Source organism: Ranitomeya variabilis, chromosome 3 (assembly GCF_051348905.1).
Source record: "Ranitomeya variabilis isolate aRanVar5 chromosome 3, aRanVar5.hap1, whole genome shotgun sequence".
Taxonomy (NCBI): Eukaryota; Metazoa; Chordata; class Amphibia; order Anura; family Dendrobatidae; genus Ranitomeya; species Ranitomeya variabilis.
The window spans coordinates 293,766,302-293,782,247 of NC_135234.1; the positions used below are offsets into that span (position 1 = coordinate 293,766,302).

Consider the following 15,946-nt stretch of genomic DNA (forward strand, 5'->3'; position numbering starts at 1 on the left):
CTCGAGTGCGCCAATACCCTACATGTATGTAATCAGGAAATTTTTTCAGGCACAGCGCAAAGCTTAGAAGGCAAGGAGCGCCAGATTTTATGGTTATGGTTTGCAGGTACCATGACCCACTGAGAGAACCTATGAGGTGCCTGAACAGCGGAATCTCCCATTCGTGACCCCATTTTACATACTACACCTCTCAATGAATTCACCTAGGGGTGCAGTGATCATATTGCACCACAGGTGTGTCACAGAATTTCATACCATTGAGCAGTGAAGAAAAAAATAACTACAGTTTTATCATCAAAATTTAGTTTTAGCCCCAGATTTTATATTTTCACACAAGTGGTTAAAAATGGCACCAAAATTTGTCTCACAATTTCTTCTGAACATGGCAGTACCCCATATGTGGCTGTACAGTACTACGCTATTTTCCTCCTGGAGCGCAGATTTTCCTAGAAGAGTTCGCGGACTCCATATACAGAGCCACTAAATACTAGAGGAGCAGAATCCCCCTTCAAGTGACCCCACTTTGGAAATTATACCCCTTTGGGAATTTATCTACAGGTGTATTGATGATTTTGACTCCATGGGTGTTTTCCAGAAACAAGCAGCAATGAATGTGGCAAGTGAAAATTGCAAACTGGCGCTGTAGTGACTAGAGATGAGCCACCTCCCTAGTGTTCGGGTTCGGTTCGTCGAACAGGGAGATGTTCGCAGAACTGTTCGACGAACACTGTCGAACCCCATTGGAACCAATGGCAGGCAAACACAAACACATACAAACACATGGAAAACACATAGAAAACACCTTAAAAGGTGTCCAAAAGCTGACAAACTGCTCAGAAGACACAACAAACACATGGAAAAGTCACAACTACACATAGTCATGCGAAAAGAAAAGAGGTGGAGGAGTAAAAGGAGGAGGAGACACAGATATAGGCATGTCATGCCCTTCTAAAGTTAAGAAAGGCTGGAGTAAAAATCTAAACTCACTCTACAAACAACCAGATGTCTTGACAAAAAAATTATATATATATATATATATATATATATATATATATATATATATATATATATATATATATATATATATATATATATATATATATATATTTTTTTTTTTTTAGGTAGAATAGCGGCGGGTCCATTCAGAACACTTTCCTTACAAGACGTAGTGGTACCCCCGTTGGGAGTTGTGCCAAAACATGAACCCAATACATTGACTAATCCACCATTTGTCATATCCAAGGAACAGGTCAGTAAACGACAACATCGACGCGGAACCAAGTACAGTACTATGTACTGTAGCTCCTTTGACGAGGCAATCAGGTGGGTCAAGAAGTTGGGAAGGGGCACTCTAATGGCCAAAACAGACATTGAGGGGGCGTTCCGGTTACTACCTGTGCCTCCGAATAGTGTCCTCCCATTGGGCTGCTTCTCTGAAGGAGCATACTACATAGATCTCTGTTTGCCCATGGGGTGCTCCATATCCTGCTCACTATTTGAGGCATTTAGTTGCTTCATCGAATGTTGGGAATTTGGAAGGTTTGAGGAGTGGAGGGATTGCGAGGCAGAAGAGGTGGAGAAGAGGGATGTGTTTGGTGCATGATGGGTGGTTTAGGAGACTGGTGGTACTGGGCACGGAGTGCAGGTTGGGCAGTGAGTGGAGGCACAGATGTGGTGGGGAACTGGTATGGGCCAGGATGCTGGTAATGGGAGGATGCTGGTACTGGCTAGGATGGTACTCGCCAGGATGCTGGTATTGGAAAGGGGGTGGCGTAGGGACAATGGCTGGAGGGGGAGCAGGTGTGGGAGCAACTACCGGGGCGGGTGGAGGGGCTTGGGAGGTAACCTACGCTAGAGCAAACTGACAGGCTTGCATTACATGCATCTGATGGTCAGGAGATAGCTTGTCTATGCGCTCGACAACCGCCTGGAAAAACGAGCGTTTAGGCGATCTACTTGCATATGAATGCATCCTATCCAGTCGTGTGTGCAACTCAAGAATACTGTTGTTGATTAAAGTAAATTAAATCCTGCAGACGTTTGCTCAGACAACAGTTTCAGACAGTTCTGGAAGGCTGCATTCAGATTCAAGAACTCTGCTAGCTCTGTACCTGACCCCTCCGGCGCTGCCGCCCAGAACCCACTGGTGTTCTAGAGGTGGCAGCATCAGAGGGGTGGGGTAAAAGAAAAGCTATATCCTCACCAGCAGCTTCATGTAACGAAGTCTGCCACGATGCTCCAGCGCTGGTGGATGGGACCGAGGGATCGCATGTAAGGCTGGTTTCACACTTGCGTTTTTGTCCGCTGCGTTTTAGCGCTAAAAAACGCATGCCTTTTTTTTTCTATACTTAACATTAAAAAACGCATGCGTTTTTTAGCATGCGTTTTAACGCGTTTTCGGCAACGCATGCGTTTTTTGACGCGTGCGTTCATTTGCAGAAATGCAACATGTAGTAATTTCTAGCTGCGTTTTTTTGCCGCAAAAAAACGCATGCGTTTATTCACGGCAAAAAAATGCATTGCTGTCTATGTAAACGCATGCGTTTTTAAGCACATGCGTTTGCTTGCGTTAAAAACGCATGCGTTTTTATAGAAAAACACAAGAAAACACAAGAAAAAACAAGAAAACCCTAACCCTAAACACAAGACAAAACAAGAAAACCCTAACCCTAACCCTACCCCTAACCCTACCCCTGACAAGCCACCCCCCACCATCAAGGTGATAAAGGGATCCAAACCCTAACCCTAACCCTACCCCTAACCCTATATGACAGTCAACACTCTACGAGTTTATATTTTTAGTACTCTATAGCAATACCGTATATCTTGGGGTGTCCACATTGAACAAAGCTTTCTATTAGAAGAATGTCCTGGTCACCAGGTCAACATAATAGCCAATTCCTATGGATCCCTAGGGTTAGGGTTAGGGTTTGGGTGCCTTTATCACCTTGATGGTTGGGGGTGGCTTGTCAGGGTTAGGGGTAGGGTTTGGATGCCTTTATCACCTTGATGGTGGGGGGTGGCTTGTCAGGGTTAGGGGTAGGGTTAGGGTTTGGATGCCTTTATCACCTTGATGGTGGGGGGTGGCTTGTCAGGGTTAGGGTTTGGATGCCTTTATCACCTTGATGGTGGGGGGTAGCTTGTCAGGGTTAGGGGTAGGGTTAGGGTTTGGATGCCTTTAACACCTTGATGGTGGGGGGTGGCTTGTCAGGTTTAGGGTTAGGGGTAGGGTTAGGATCCCTAGGGTTACTAGGGATCCTAACCCTAACCCTAGCTATTTCTGTTTATAGTGGGTTTTCTAGTTGATTTTGATGATTGGCAGCTGTCACACACTTCTCAGCATGCGTTTAAAAAACGCAAACGCAGGAAAAAACTCATGTAAACGCCACAAAATGCCGCGTTTTTTTTTCTGCATGCAAAAACGCATGCGTTTAAAAAACGCGGCGTTTTGCCGCGTTTACATGCGTTTTTTCACCACATGCGTTTTTTTTAAAAACGCTGCAGATCAAAACGCAAGTGTGAAACCAGCCTGAGGGAAGGCTGTGAAGGTGCAGAGGGGTCGGTTCTGTCAGAGTGTCCCTCGGTGGCGGACTCCTAAGGGAACGCCCAAGAAGGGTTCAACTCGGCAGGCTCCCAAGTGCTGCAGACGGTGCTGTGGAAAAAAGAAAAAAAATTGAAATTAATATATTGTCACTGCTTGGTCCTGGCTGAAACAAAAAAAAAAGGTTATACATGTAAACATGTTTAAATGGGGGGGTAATATTTACCTTCTGCTCACCATCGTTGACCTGAGGAATGACAGGGCTATTGCGTATTTGTACTTGCTCCTGCGTCCTCCGGATCCACTCGGGGCCTGCATCTCCTTGTTGAACTCCTTCTTGAAGCGATCCCTGATTGACTGCCACCGCTTAAACTCTTTCGCCTGAAAAGTAAAAGCACAAATTGGTTAGTATACAACACATTACATCTAGCAACATAACTGAACTGTGAATACTTACATGCTTGATTCTGGGCCCGAACATCGAGGTCCTCCCAGTGGTCCACAAGCTGTTCGCAGACTTCCTCCCAGAGCCAACGCGTAACAAGATCAGTGTGGCGGCAGACCCCCATGTTCCACAGCGGCACCCGCTCTCGGACTAGATCGATGAGTAGGTCGATGTTTAGACCAGACTCCTCACCGTCAGAGTCAGGAGCCCGCTGTGAAGCCTGTTAAAAAAGAAAAAGAAAAAAGACATTAGACTCAAATCAATAAAAAAAAAAGTGGGAAAAAAAATAAAAAATAAAAATACTTACTCGGTGGTAACCACCACGACGCTCACGCCGATGACCCTGGGAGGCGCTTTGAGGACCTCTGGATCGAGCCCCAGAATCGGAAGAATGTGTTGTGTGTACTAGACGCACGCCCGCTCCGGGTATCTCTCCACCCCTTTTGTCTCCTTCTGGAAGCACCTCTGACGATGCAGGTTCCTGTTAAGAATTAAAGCAAATTGTTAGTTGAACATCACCAAAAACAAAAAACAATAAGATATATATTTACCTCACAGCGCTGGCGACGAGAAGGAGGGCTCCCAGAAGAAGACATTGCTGGCTGTGGCTGTAGCTGTGGCTGGAGCTGGCTGGCTGGAGCTGGCTGGCTGGATGCAGCGGGTTGTGGCTGTAGGTGGCTGTAGCGGTCTGGAGCTGGCTGATGGCTGGCTGTCCTAGAGCAGGTTCAGCTCTGGATCTGGTGACAGTTTCAGCTCTGGCTCTGGTGGCAGGTGTTCTCTTGCTGGCAGGTAAATGGATGAGTCAAGGCCTACTTGGCTGGTTTTATATATGTTTACTAAATGGGGGCTGGCCAATTGTTTCAGAGCATGCTCAGTTTAAAAAAACGGAATCCGGCGCAGGAATCCGTCATCTGCCTGATCAGGCATCTTCCAGCGCCCATAGGCTTCCATTCTAGCAAAAAGCTGGAAGCGCCAGATCAGGTGCTTTGGCTTTTTCGCCGGAGACAAAAAACTTTATTTTGTACGTTTTTTCCAGACGCCGGAAACTACATTTTTGCCGGATCTGGCGAAAACCGGACGAAACGTAAGGTCATCCGGCGCTAATACCAGTCTATGGGAAAAAAAAACAGATCCGGCTGCATCTTTCGCCGGATCCGTTTTTTTCAAACTTTGCTGGATTGAGCCTGATGGCGAAAGACGGATGTATGAAAGTAGCCTAAGTGACATCCCGGAATTGAAAGTGAAAGAAGAGCGCTCCTAAGTGCAATAGCCCAGCAGTGAAGAAAGGTAGGTGAACGCTATTAACTCACCTAAGGCAGTTGTGCGAGGCACAACACTGGTATACGTGTAAGGATTCACCTCCCAAGGTTGGAGCTACTGCCACAGATTCCTGAACCAGGATAGGGACCAGAGAATAGGGACCAGTAAGCCAAGTTGAAAAACATTATCGGGGGGCTCAAGAGCGCTGCCAAGGATGGGAAAATCCAAATGTATAGAAAAATAAAGTTTCTTTATTCATGCAACGTGTTTTAGAGTCAATATGATTCCATCAGGCATAAAAAGGTTATATGTCTGATTAAATTCTATTGACTCTGAAACGTGTTGCATGAATAAAGAAACCTCATTTTACTATACATTTGGATTTTCCCATCCTTGGCAGCGCTCTTGAGCCCACGATATTGGTTTTCTCTTTGATTCCTGAAATGAGTCTCTCAGCCCCACCATCATGCTTCTCCTAAATTACATAGCAAACACATGCCAACAGATTCCCTTTAAATAAGGCTGTTTTTTTGTAGAAAGCAAATATTTCTCTGAACCTCAATTCAAATATAAAAAGTTAATGAATTTAAAAATTCTGCCAAGTGTGAATAACCCCCAAAACAGATTTTCATATCATGATGAACATGTGATAATTAAATGTCTATACTTACAGATACCAATTTGTGAGAGTCATCATGATGTAGAGCGAGGCAAGTAAGAGGCAGAAATGAAAGAAGCTGTAGTTGTAGCTGACGCCATCTTCTTCATTGTCATATGCTCGATACACCCTGTCTTCATTGGTGTGGACTGCTCCATCGCCGCTGTTGTCTTCAGTTTGCATTAGCTTATTAACTTGTCGGTTGTTGGAGCTGCGGATGCTGTAAATATAGGAGAACAACTCCAAGTTGAGAAATGCAGAATGTCTTAAATTTTAAAGAGCAAAGTTAACCGCACAAGAATTGCAACATGAAGTGCTAGACTTACAAAAGCAAAAATTCTATAACTAAAATAAGTGGACCATTATTGTACAAGAATGCAACAGATATTGAGAACTGCGCGTATATAAATGAGTCGTAAGACAAAACATGGATGACACTCAGCAAGTTAAGTCATACCTGAACCCCAGACTGCTCTTTTGAAACTCACCTAATGAACAGAGTACACAAGATGAAGATCACTAGTCCAACAATGCTTTGAGCATCCCACCACTGAACCACACTGGATGACGATGCAGTAGTCCCATTGTTCACAAAAGCCAGTAATGTGGGATTACAAGTCCTGTCTGAGATAGCAATAGCAAGCATTAAGCATCCCTGTCAATTAGCAAATGTGCTTAATAAACTTTCACCCTCATTTTTTCACATACTGTACATGATTAAGAATGATTAACCTGTTAAGGTCTAGGGAATTTTCATTTTTGTGCTTTGTTTCTTCCCAACTTTTTTCAAAGGCCATAACTAATTTTTCTGTCGACATAGCCATAAGAGGTCATTGTTTTTGCAGGGCGAGTTGTCGTTTTGAATGACACCATTCATTTAAATCCAAGTGTGATGAAAAAAAATTCAATTCAGTTATTGTTCAGAGAGTTTTCTTTTGTGGCACTCTTTGTGAAGAAATAGGATTGTCCACATCAGTGAGAATACAGCGATACCAAGTATGCATTGATCATTTTATAATGATGAAAAAACAGTTTTTACTTTTGTCCCCATGTTCCGAGACTTGTAACATTTTTATTTTTCTGTTGATAAGGATGATTTACTTTTTTTTTTTTGCGTATCTTGTGATGACGTTTTTACTGATACCAATTTTGTGTACATAGAATGCTTTTAGGGTATGTGCACACGCTGCAGATTTTGCTGCGGATCCGTAGCAGATGCCCATGAGTTTACAATACAATGTAAACCTGGCTATGGGAAACAAAATCCGCAGTGCACATGCTGCGGAAAAAAACGCGTGGAAACGCAGCGGTTTATTTTCCGCAGCATGTCAATTCTTTCTGCGGAATCCGCTGCGGGTTTACACCTGCTCCAATAGGATTCCGCATGTGAAAACCCACTGAGGAAACCGCAGAAGAAACCGCGATAAATCCGCAGTAAAAACCGCAGCGGTTTTTCACTGCAGATTTATCAAATCCGCAGCGGAAAATTCCACATTGGAATCCGCAGCGTGTGCATATGGCCTAATAGCTTCTTACAACTTTTTGTTTTGGTAGGTGAGGTGACAAAAAAAAAACAAAAACGCAGTTCTAGGGTCTTGATTTGCTGCTCTTTAAAGGGAACCTGTCACCTCGGTTTTTCACTCGGAGATAAAAATACCGCTACATAGGGCATCAGCTGTGCTTTACAAAAGTGTTTTTTTTCTATCCTGATTCCCCACCTCAGCTGCCGAAATTACTTACCAAAGTCGCCGTTTTCGCTTGTCAATCATGCTGGTCTGGTCATAGGGGCGTGGTGACAAAGCTGTTTCTTCCCCCAGATCTTGCTTAGGTTTCTGGTGGCGTAGTGGTTTGCGACTGCGCAGGTGACGAAAATAGCGCGCTCTGCGCTATATCCCTGGTGATCGGTGGGGGCGGCCATCTTCCTGTGGCCGCGCGTGCGCAGTTGGAGCGCTCTGCTGCCCGGGGCTTCAGGAAAATGGCCGCGGGATGCCGCGCATGCGCAGATGGGGATCGCGGCGGCCATTTTCCTGAAGCAGAGTTTGCATCTCGGCTTCAGGAAAATGGCCGCCGCGATCTTCATCTGCGCACGCGCGGCAGCCCGCGGCCATTTTCCTGAAACCCCGGGCAGCAGAGCGCTCCAACTGCGCACGCGCAGCCACAGGAAGATGGCCGCCCCCACCAATCACCAGGGATACAGCGCAGAGCGCGCTGTTTTCGTCACCTGCGCAGTCGCAAACCACTACGCCACCAACGGAAACCTAAGCAAGATCTGGGGGAAGAAACAGCTTTGTCACCACGCCCCTATGACCAGACCAGCATGATTGACAAGCGAAAACGGCGACTTTGGTAAGTAATTTCGGCAGCTTAGGTGGGGAATCAGGGTAGAAAAAAAACACTTTTGTAAAGCACAGTTAATGCCCTATGTAGCGGTATTTTTATCTCCGAGTGAAAAACCGGGGTGACAGGTTCCCTTTAAGACGTTTACCAATCCGGTTAATTCCATATTTAAACCCCCTTACCCCCAAGGGTGGTTTGCACGTTAATGACAGGGCCAATTTTTACAATTCTGACCACTGTCCATTTATGAGGTAATAACTCCGAAACGCTTCAACGGATCCTAGCGATTCTGAGATTTTTTTCTCGTGACATATTGTACTTCATGTTAGTGGTAAAATTTCTGCGATATAACTTGCGTTTATTTGTGTAAAAAACGGAAATTTGGTGAAAATTTAGAAAATTTCGCAATTTTCAAATTTTAATTTTTATTCTGTTAAGCCAGAGAGTTATGTGACACAAATAGTTAATAAATAACATTTCCCACATTTTTTTTTGCTAGGAAGTTATAAGGGTTAAAATTTGATCAGCGATTTCTCATTTTTACAACAAAATTTACAAAACCATTTTTTTTTAGGGACCACCTCACATTTGAAGTCATTTTGAGGGGTCTATATGGCAGAAAATACCCAAAAGTGACACCATTCTGAAAACTGCACCCCTCAAGGTACTCAAAACCACATTCAAGAAGTTTATCAATCCTTCAGGTATTTCACAGGAGCAGAAGGAACGTGTAAGGAAAAAATGAACATTTTACTTTTTAGTCACAAAAATGAATTTTCAGCAATAGTTTTTTATTTTCCCAAGGGTAAAAGGAGAAAGTGGACCTCAAAAGTTGTTGTCCAATTTGTCGTGAGTATGCTGATACCCCATATGTGGGGGGGGGGGGGGGGGGGAGAAACCATTGTTTGGGTGCACGGCAGGGCTCAGAAGGAAAGGAGCGCCGTTTTATACTTTCAAGCTAACATTGGCTGGAATTGAGATCGGACCCCATGTCGCATTAGGCGAGCCCCTGATGTGCCTAAACAGTGGAAACCCCCCACAAGTGACCCCATTTTAGAAACTAGGCCCCCTAAGGAACTTATCTAGGTGTGTGTTGAGCACTTTAACCCCCAAGTGCTTCACAGAAGTTTATAACGCCCGGGCGTGAAAATAAAAAATCCTATTTTTTTCACAAACATGATGGTTTAGTCCCCAATTATTTATTTTCCCAAGGGTGACAGGAGAAATTGGACCCCCAAAAGTTGTTGTCCAATTTGTCCTGAGTACACTGATACCCCATATGTAGGGGAACCACTGTTTGAGCGCACGGCAGGGCTCAGAAGGAAAGAAGCGCCGTTTGACATTTTCAAGCTAAAATTGGCTGGAATTGAGATCTGAGGCCATGTCGCGTTAGGCGAGTGACACGCTCACTCCCTGACTGGTGGGCGTGAGCTCAGGGGGTTTGTGGCCCCACTGAGCCACAAACCAGACTACCCTGGAAGGGGCGTGACTATGACAGCTGGCTGGGTTTTCACTGAAGCCTCTGATGGTGAGGTCAGGCTTGTGCAGCAGGCAGCTGCCAGGTGCTACTCCAGAGTGGTGTCTGGCTGTGGCTGCTGATCCCACTTGGGAGACAGGAACACCAGGATTGGTGTTGGCATCAGGCAGGACTGGCAGAAGAGCATGGCTGAAACTGAGATGAGTAAGCTGGCACGGCTGAGACACAGGGCTGGCAGAGACACGGCAGAGAACACAGGGCTGGCAGGCATGGTAGAGAACACAGGGCTGGCAGGCATAGCATAGAACACAGGGCTGGCAGGCACGGCAGAGAACACAGGGCTGGCAGGCACGGCAGAGAACACAGGGCTGGCTGATGTGGTGTATGAAGGAACAGGTAGGGACCTGTAAACACAGGAGGTGCAGGTAAGGAAATAAGCAGAAAGGAATGAAGTATGAAGGAACAGGTTGGGACCTGTTCACACAGGAGGTGCAGGAAAAGAAACAAGCAGAAAGGAATGAGGTATGAAGGAACAGGTTGGGACCTGTTCAGACAAGAAGAGAACTGCAAGGCTGCGGATAGGAGCAGTAGAGCAGCAAGAGATAGCGCAGCAATAAAAGCTAAGCAGAGCAGAACCACAAGGAATATGGAGAGGAGCTGCAGCAAGAGAATTCGGCAGCAGCAAAGCAGAGCAGAACCGCAAGGAAAGCGGAGAGGAGCTGCAGCAAGAGATTATTGCAGCAGCAGAAGATAAGCGGAGTAGAAAGGAGCAGAACCGCAGGAGTGCGGAGCAGAGGTAAAGCCACAAAGGTACAGAGCAGGCAGAGCCACAAGAGTGCGGAGTGTAAGCAGACTGAGAACACGAGGAAAGACACAGCAGGGAAGGAAGCCACAGACAAGGAGACCGAGATAAGACTAAGTTCAGACAAGGAAATGGAACAAGACAAGAAACAAGGACAAAGACACAGGGACCAGGATATACTGCCTCCTGGAGGGTGGACAACTAGATCAAGGCAATAAGACAGAGAAAAGCCTCCAGAGAGGGAGTAACTCAGAGCAAGGCCTGGCAAACTCAGAAGCAAAACACAAACTGAGCTAACACATTGCACAGGCCCAGTCCACTGGGTGGAGCTGCACTAAATACTGGAGGCCTCCTGGCAATTGGTCAGGAACAGATTAGACAGATGCACCTGACTCCTATAAGCACCAGAGAGTTCAGGCGCCGCCCCCCTATGCACACAGCCAGGAAGCATGCAGAGAGCAGAGACACAGAATATGGAGCTGGCATGAAACAGAAACCACATCATGGCCTGGAGCAGTGGGTACGATAGTGTGAGAGATGAGAGGCCATGCCGTGATGCCAGCAGAGTTTTTACAGTACCTCCCACCCTTTACGGCCCCTCTTCTTCAAGCCCGCCAGAATAACTTGTAGAAGAAGGATAGGAGCACACAGTCAGAGCCATCACAACACTCCTCTGGTAGAATGAGGTAGATGAGACATTAGAGATCTCAGGTTGCCCAGTCTCCGAGTCCAGTAAGATCAGCTTCCCACACAGAAGATGCAAGGGACAGGACGTCTTTCACCTGGTTAACTGAAAGCAGGGACTTGGAAGCTTGTGATTTGACCACAACACAATCTGATTCTTTGGACACTGAAGACACCTTCACTGGATCCAACTTAAGCCCATCATCACAAGAAAATTGAACCTCCTCCTTTAGACTGGTGGAAAGCAGAGATGAGAACACTTCTGTCTTGGGATCTTCACCCAATAGCCAGATGGAAGCTGGAGGCATACATACATACAGGAAACATCTTCAGCCTGGAACCCTGAAAAAACTGGACCTCCTCTTCCAGATTAGAGGATGAGTAAGTCTCTGTCTGGTATCAAGTAGCCACTTGGAAGCAGAAGGCATACATTCAGGAAGCCCCATCAGCCTGTTACTCTGACAAAACTGGACCATCTCTTCCTCCGGATTGGTAAAGAACAGACATACAACAGCTTCTGCTTCAACTTCTTCAACCACCTGCCACATGGAGTCTGAAGGCATCTTTACAGGAAGCATCTTCATACATACATCCATACATACATCCATACATGCTACATACATGCTACATACATACATCCATACATACATACATACATACATGCTACATACATGCTGCATACATGCTGCATACATACATACATACAATACATACATATAGACATACAGTACATTAAACATAGATTACATACTCACCATTACTTGTCATTTTGATCCCGAAGCCAGTGTCATCTGTAAAAAATGTGAAAAAAACAAACAACCAATATACTCCCTGTCCGCAGAAATCCACGAGTGTCCCACGACGATCTCCCATGGAGAGCAGCAGCAACAGATAATGCGACTGCTCTCCAGGGGCTCAAGGAACACAATGAGGGCAGGAAGGTATCCTTCCACCACTGTATTCCTCCGCTGCTGTAAAAAAAAGTCCCTAGTCTCACTTTATGGCATTGCTGGGTGAGACATTTTCCCAGGCAGCTTTTTGCCATAAAGTAAGACTTTGAACTTTAGTAACCTCAGTGATGCACTGCAGGAGCCATTGTCTCCTGTCAGTGTGTCACTGAGGGTCCTATAGAACAGTGACATCACCCGATGTCACTGTTCTATAGGGGAGATCGTCGTGGGACACTCGTTATTAATTGGACTACGGCAGACAGGTAGTATACGGTTTATTATTTTACGTTTTTTGCAGGCGCTGAAGTATGGTAAGTATGGTGAAATGAAGAATATTAAAATACTTTTTTCTAGTGTGTGTGTTTTATTAACCCTTTCTTACTATTGGATTAATAACGGATAGGCGTCTTATTGACGCCTCTCCGTTATTAACCCGGCTTAATGTCACCTTACAATAGCAAGGTGACATTAACCCCTTATTACCCCATATCCCACCGCTACACGAGAGTGGGAAGAGAGGGGCTAAGTGCCGGAATTGGCGCATCTTACAGATGCGCCATTTCTGGGGCGGCTGTGGACTGGTATTTGTAGCCGGGGGGAGGGGCAATATCCATGGCCCCTCTCTAGGCTATGAATATCAGCCCGCAGCTGTCTGCGTAGCCTTTCTGGCTACTGGCTATAAAATATAGGGGGACCCCACGTAATTTTTTTTTGGGGGGTCCCCCTAGTTTACTAGCCAGTAAAGGCTATGCAGACAGCTGTGGGCTGATATTCATAGCAGGCTACAGATATTGGCCCCCAGCCGTCGGCTTTCCCCCTCTGGCGCAGAAAATTGCACGGGAGCCCACTCCGTTTTTTTTCTTTTTTTTTTTTTTTAATTCAACGCTCATAAAGGCCTCTTTCACACTTGTGTCGGTATGGGTCCGTCGCTATGCATCGGGCCGATGTACCGACGCATGTTGTGAAATTTGTGCCCGACGTGGGCAGCGGATGCAGTTTTTCAACACATCCGCTGCCCATTCTGAAGTCTGGAAGGAGGGGGCGGAGTTTTGGCCACGCATGCGCGGTAGAAAATGGCGGACGCGATTGACAAAAAAGTTCACTTGAACATTTTTTCGTGCCGACGGTCCGCCAAAACACGACGGATCCGTTGCACGACGGACGCGACGTGTGGCCATCCGTCACGAATACAAGTCTATGGGTAAAAAATGCATCCTGCGAGCACATTTGCAGGATCCGTTTTTCCCCGCCGGATCCGTTTTTCCCGCTGGAACCTTTTTTTCAACCGGATCCATTTTTTTCTGCCGGATCCTTTTTTTCAACTGGATCCGTTTTTTTCCGCCGGATCTGTTTTTCCCCGCCGGATCCTTTTTTTCCGCCGGATCCGTTTTTCCCGCCGGATCTTTTTTTTCAACCGGATCCGTTTTTCCCGCCGGATCCATTTTTTTATCTGATGCTGCTGCTTTCCACGGGAGATCGTCGTGGGACACTCGTGGATTTCTGCGGACAGGTAGTATATTGGTTGTTTGTTTTTTTCATATTTTTTACAGATGACACTGGCTTCGGGGAACAAAGTGACAAGTAACGGTGAGTATGTAATCTATGTTTAATGTACTGTATATCTATATGTATGTCATGTATGTAATGTATGAATGTACTGTATGTAGCATGTATGTAGTATGTATGTATGGAGTATGAATGTAGTATGTATGGAGTATGAATGTAGTATGTATGTATGTAGCATGTATGGAGTATGTATGGAGTATTTTTTTTTATATTCAACACATTAGCCGGATGATGGGACTACTACTGTCCCATCATTGGCTAATGTGTCAATCACTGTCAGTCTAGCAGGCATCGTCCGATGGGCCTTGTAGTCCCATCAGACGATGCCTGCACAGACACAAAGACACCCGGCAGGCCGTACAGACCCCGGAGACGCCGTACAGACCCCCCGGAGAGGCTGTACAGATCCTCCGGCAGGCCGTACAGAACCCCCCGGCAGGCACGCTCACACAGGGTTAATGCTGGCAGTAACGGACCGCGTTATGCCGTGTTTGACGCACTCCGTATCCGCTGCTATTAACCCTGTGTGTCCCCAACTTTTTACTATTGATGCTGCCTATGCGACATCAATAGTAAAAAAAAAATGTAATGTTAAAAATAATAAAAAAAAAAACCTGCTATGCTCACCCTCAGTCGTCGCATCCTCTCCTCGGCAGTGCAAGCGGCAGGCTCCAGTGCCAAGGATGGTATGCGAGAAGGACCTTCCATGATGTCACGGTCATGTGACCGCTCAGTCATGACAGGTCCTGCGCGCATCCAACCCTGGGACAGGAAGCTGCCGCGTGCACCGCACACAGGCGACAGGACTACAAGGGCTCCCTCGGAAGGTGAGTATATGTTTAGTTTTTATTTGAACTCTTTTTTAACCTGTTACATACGTGTCTGTGCAATATACTACGTGTCTGGGCAATATACTAAGTGGCTGGGCAATATACTACGTGGCTGGGCAATATACTACGTGGCTGGGCAATATACTACGTGGCTGGGCAATATACTACGTGGCTGGGCAATATACTACGTGGCTGGGCAATATACTACGTGGCTGGGCAATATATTACATACGTGGCTGGGCAATATACTACGTGGCTGGGCAATATACTACGTGGCTGGGCAATATACTACGTGGCTGGGCAATATACTATGTGGGCTTGGCAATATACTACGTGACTGGGCAATATACTACTTGGACATGCATATTCTAGAGTACCCGATGCGATAGAATCGGGCCACCATCTAGTACCATATATGTATATATGCCATGGATGAGGCCACAGTAAAATGTATCTTTTTTTGGGACAGAAGGTAACTCACAGGTCATTGCAGTTGATGATGATGATCATACAATTTGTCATTCCTCCTACACAGTCACATACCAGGGAGGAAGCCACTCAAGTCAGTGTAATATTGCACCTTTATTTGGGTCACATGGTAACACATGTATTTATCTACAGTCCACAGACTCCACTCTCCCTCTCTGCTGTCTGCTCCTCCCACGAGTCACAGTCACACTTCACTGGCTGAATCTGAGAAGCTGCCAGGCACAGACAAGGAAGAAAAAAAATAACACTCGGCTCACTCACGCTGCAGAGCCGACTTCTTTCATTCACAGCAGGGAGCCGGCTCTTTGCATTGGCTCGTTCACGAACGACACCTCACTAACACACACACCACTTGTGTGATAGCAGATCACAGAGCAGTCACACACAAAATGGCTCTGCCCTGTGATGCTGCTCTTCATTCTGCCCCAAGGATATTAGACCACCCAAAAGGGGAGGGAAATGGTGATGTCAGCAGTTACTGCCCTGATTTTCCAGCTAACAGTAAAGCTGGTAAGTCTTACTATAGCTGCTTGAGGTCTAAAACGGAAAATGCTCCCCCTAGTGGTAAATATATATATTTGTAAGAAAATATATAATATTTTTCATATAGAAATGTTTGCAAACAGTGCAAACATTGCATTAGTACATTTTATTTACTATTTTAAGCTTAATTTCATTAAAAAAAAAAATTCAAGAAAACTGGTGGCACCCTCCCTTTAAGTTGCAGTGTCGCATTAAAGGGCATGATGTACTATCCCGTCGGTGGTCATACGGGTCCATACCACCTTGACGGGATAGTACCTCATGTCAGAAAGAAAGGAGAAAGGGGTTAATATCAGATTTATTTTTTTTTACATTTTTCAGAGAAAAAGTGGGGTAATTTGAATTTTTTTTTTATTATTATTTT

The 15,946-nt window shown here is 45.6% G+C and overlaps 1 protein-coding gene across 4 annotated transcripts in view; it reads right to left on the minus strand.

Annotated features, from left to right (window-relative positions):
• SERINC2 (serine incorporator 2) overlaps positions 1-15,946 on the minus strand; it is a 313,329-nt gene that overhangs the window by 39,801 nt on the left and 257,582 nt on the right. For all 4 annotated transcript variants that reach the window (XM_077295553.1, XM_077295556.1, XM_077295554.1 and 1 more), the window contains exons 8-9: positions 6,393-6,528; positions 5,918-6,124 (exon numbers count right to left, since the gene is read on the minus strand). In XM_077295553.1, the coding sequence (XP_077151668.1) occupies positions 5,918-6,124; positions 6,393-6,528 (343 nt within the window). The remainder of the gene's footprint in view (positions 1-5,917; positions 6,125-6,392; positions 6,529-15,946) is intronic.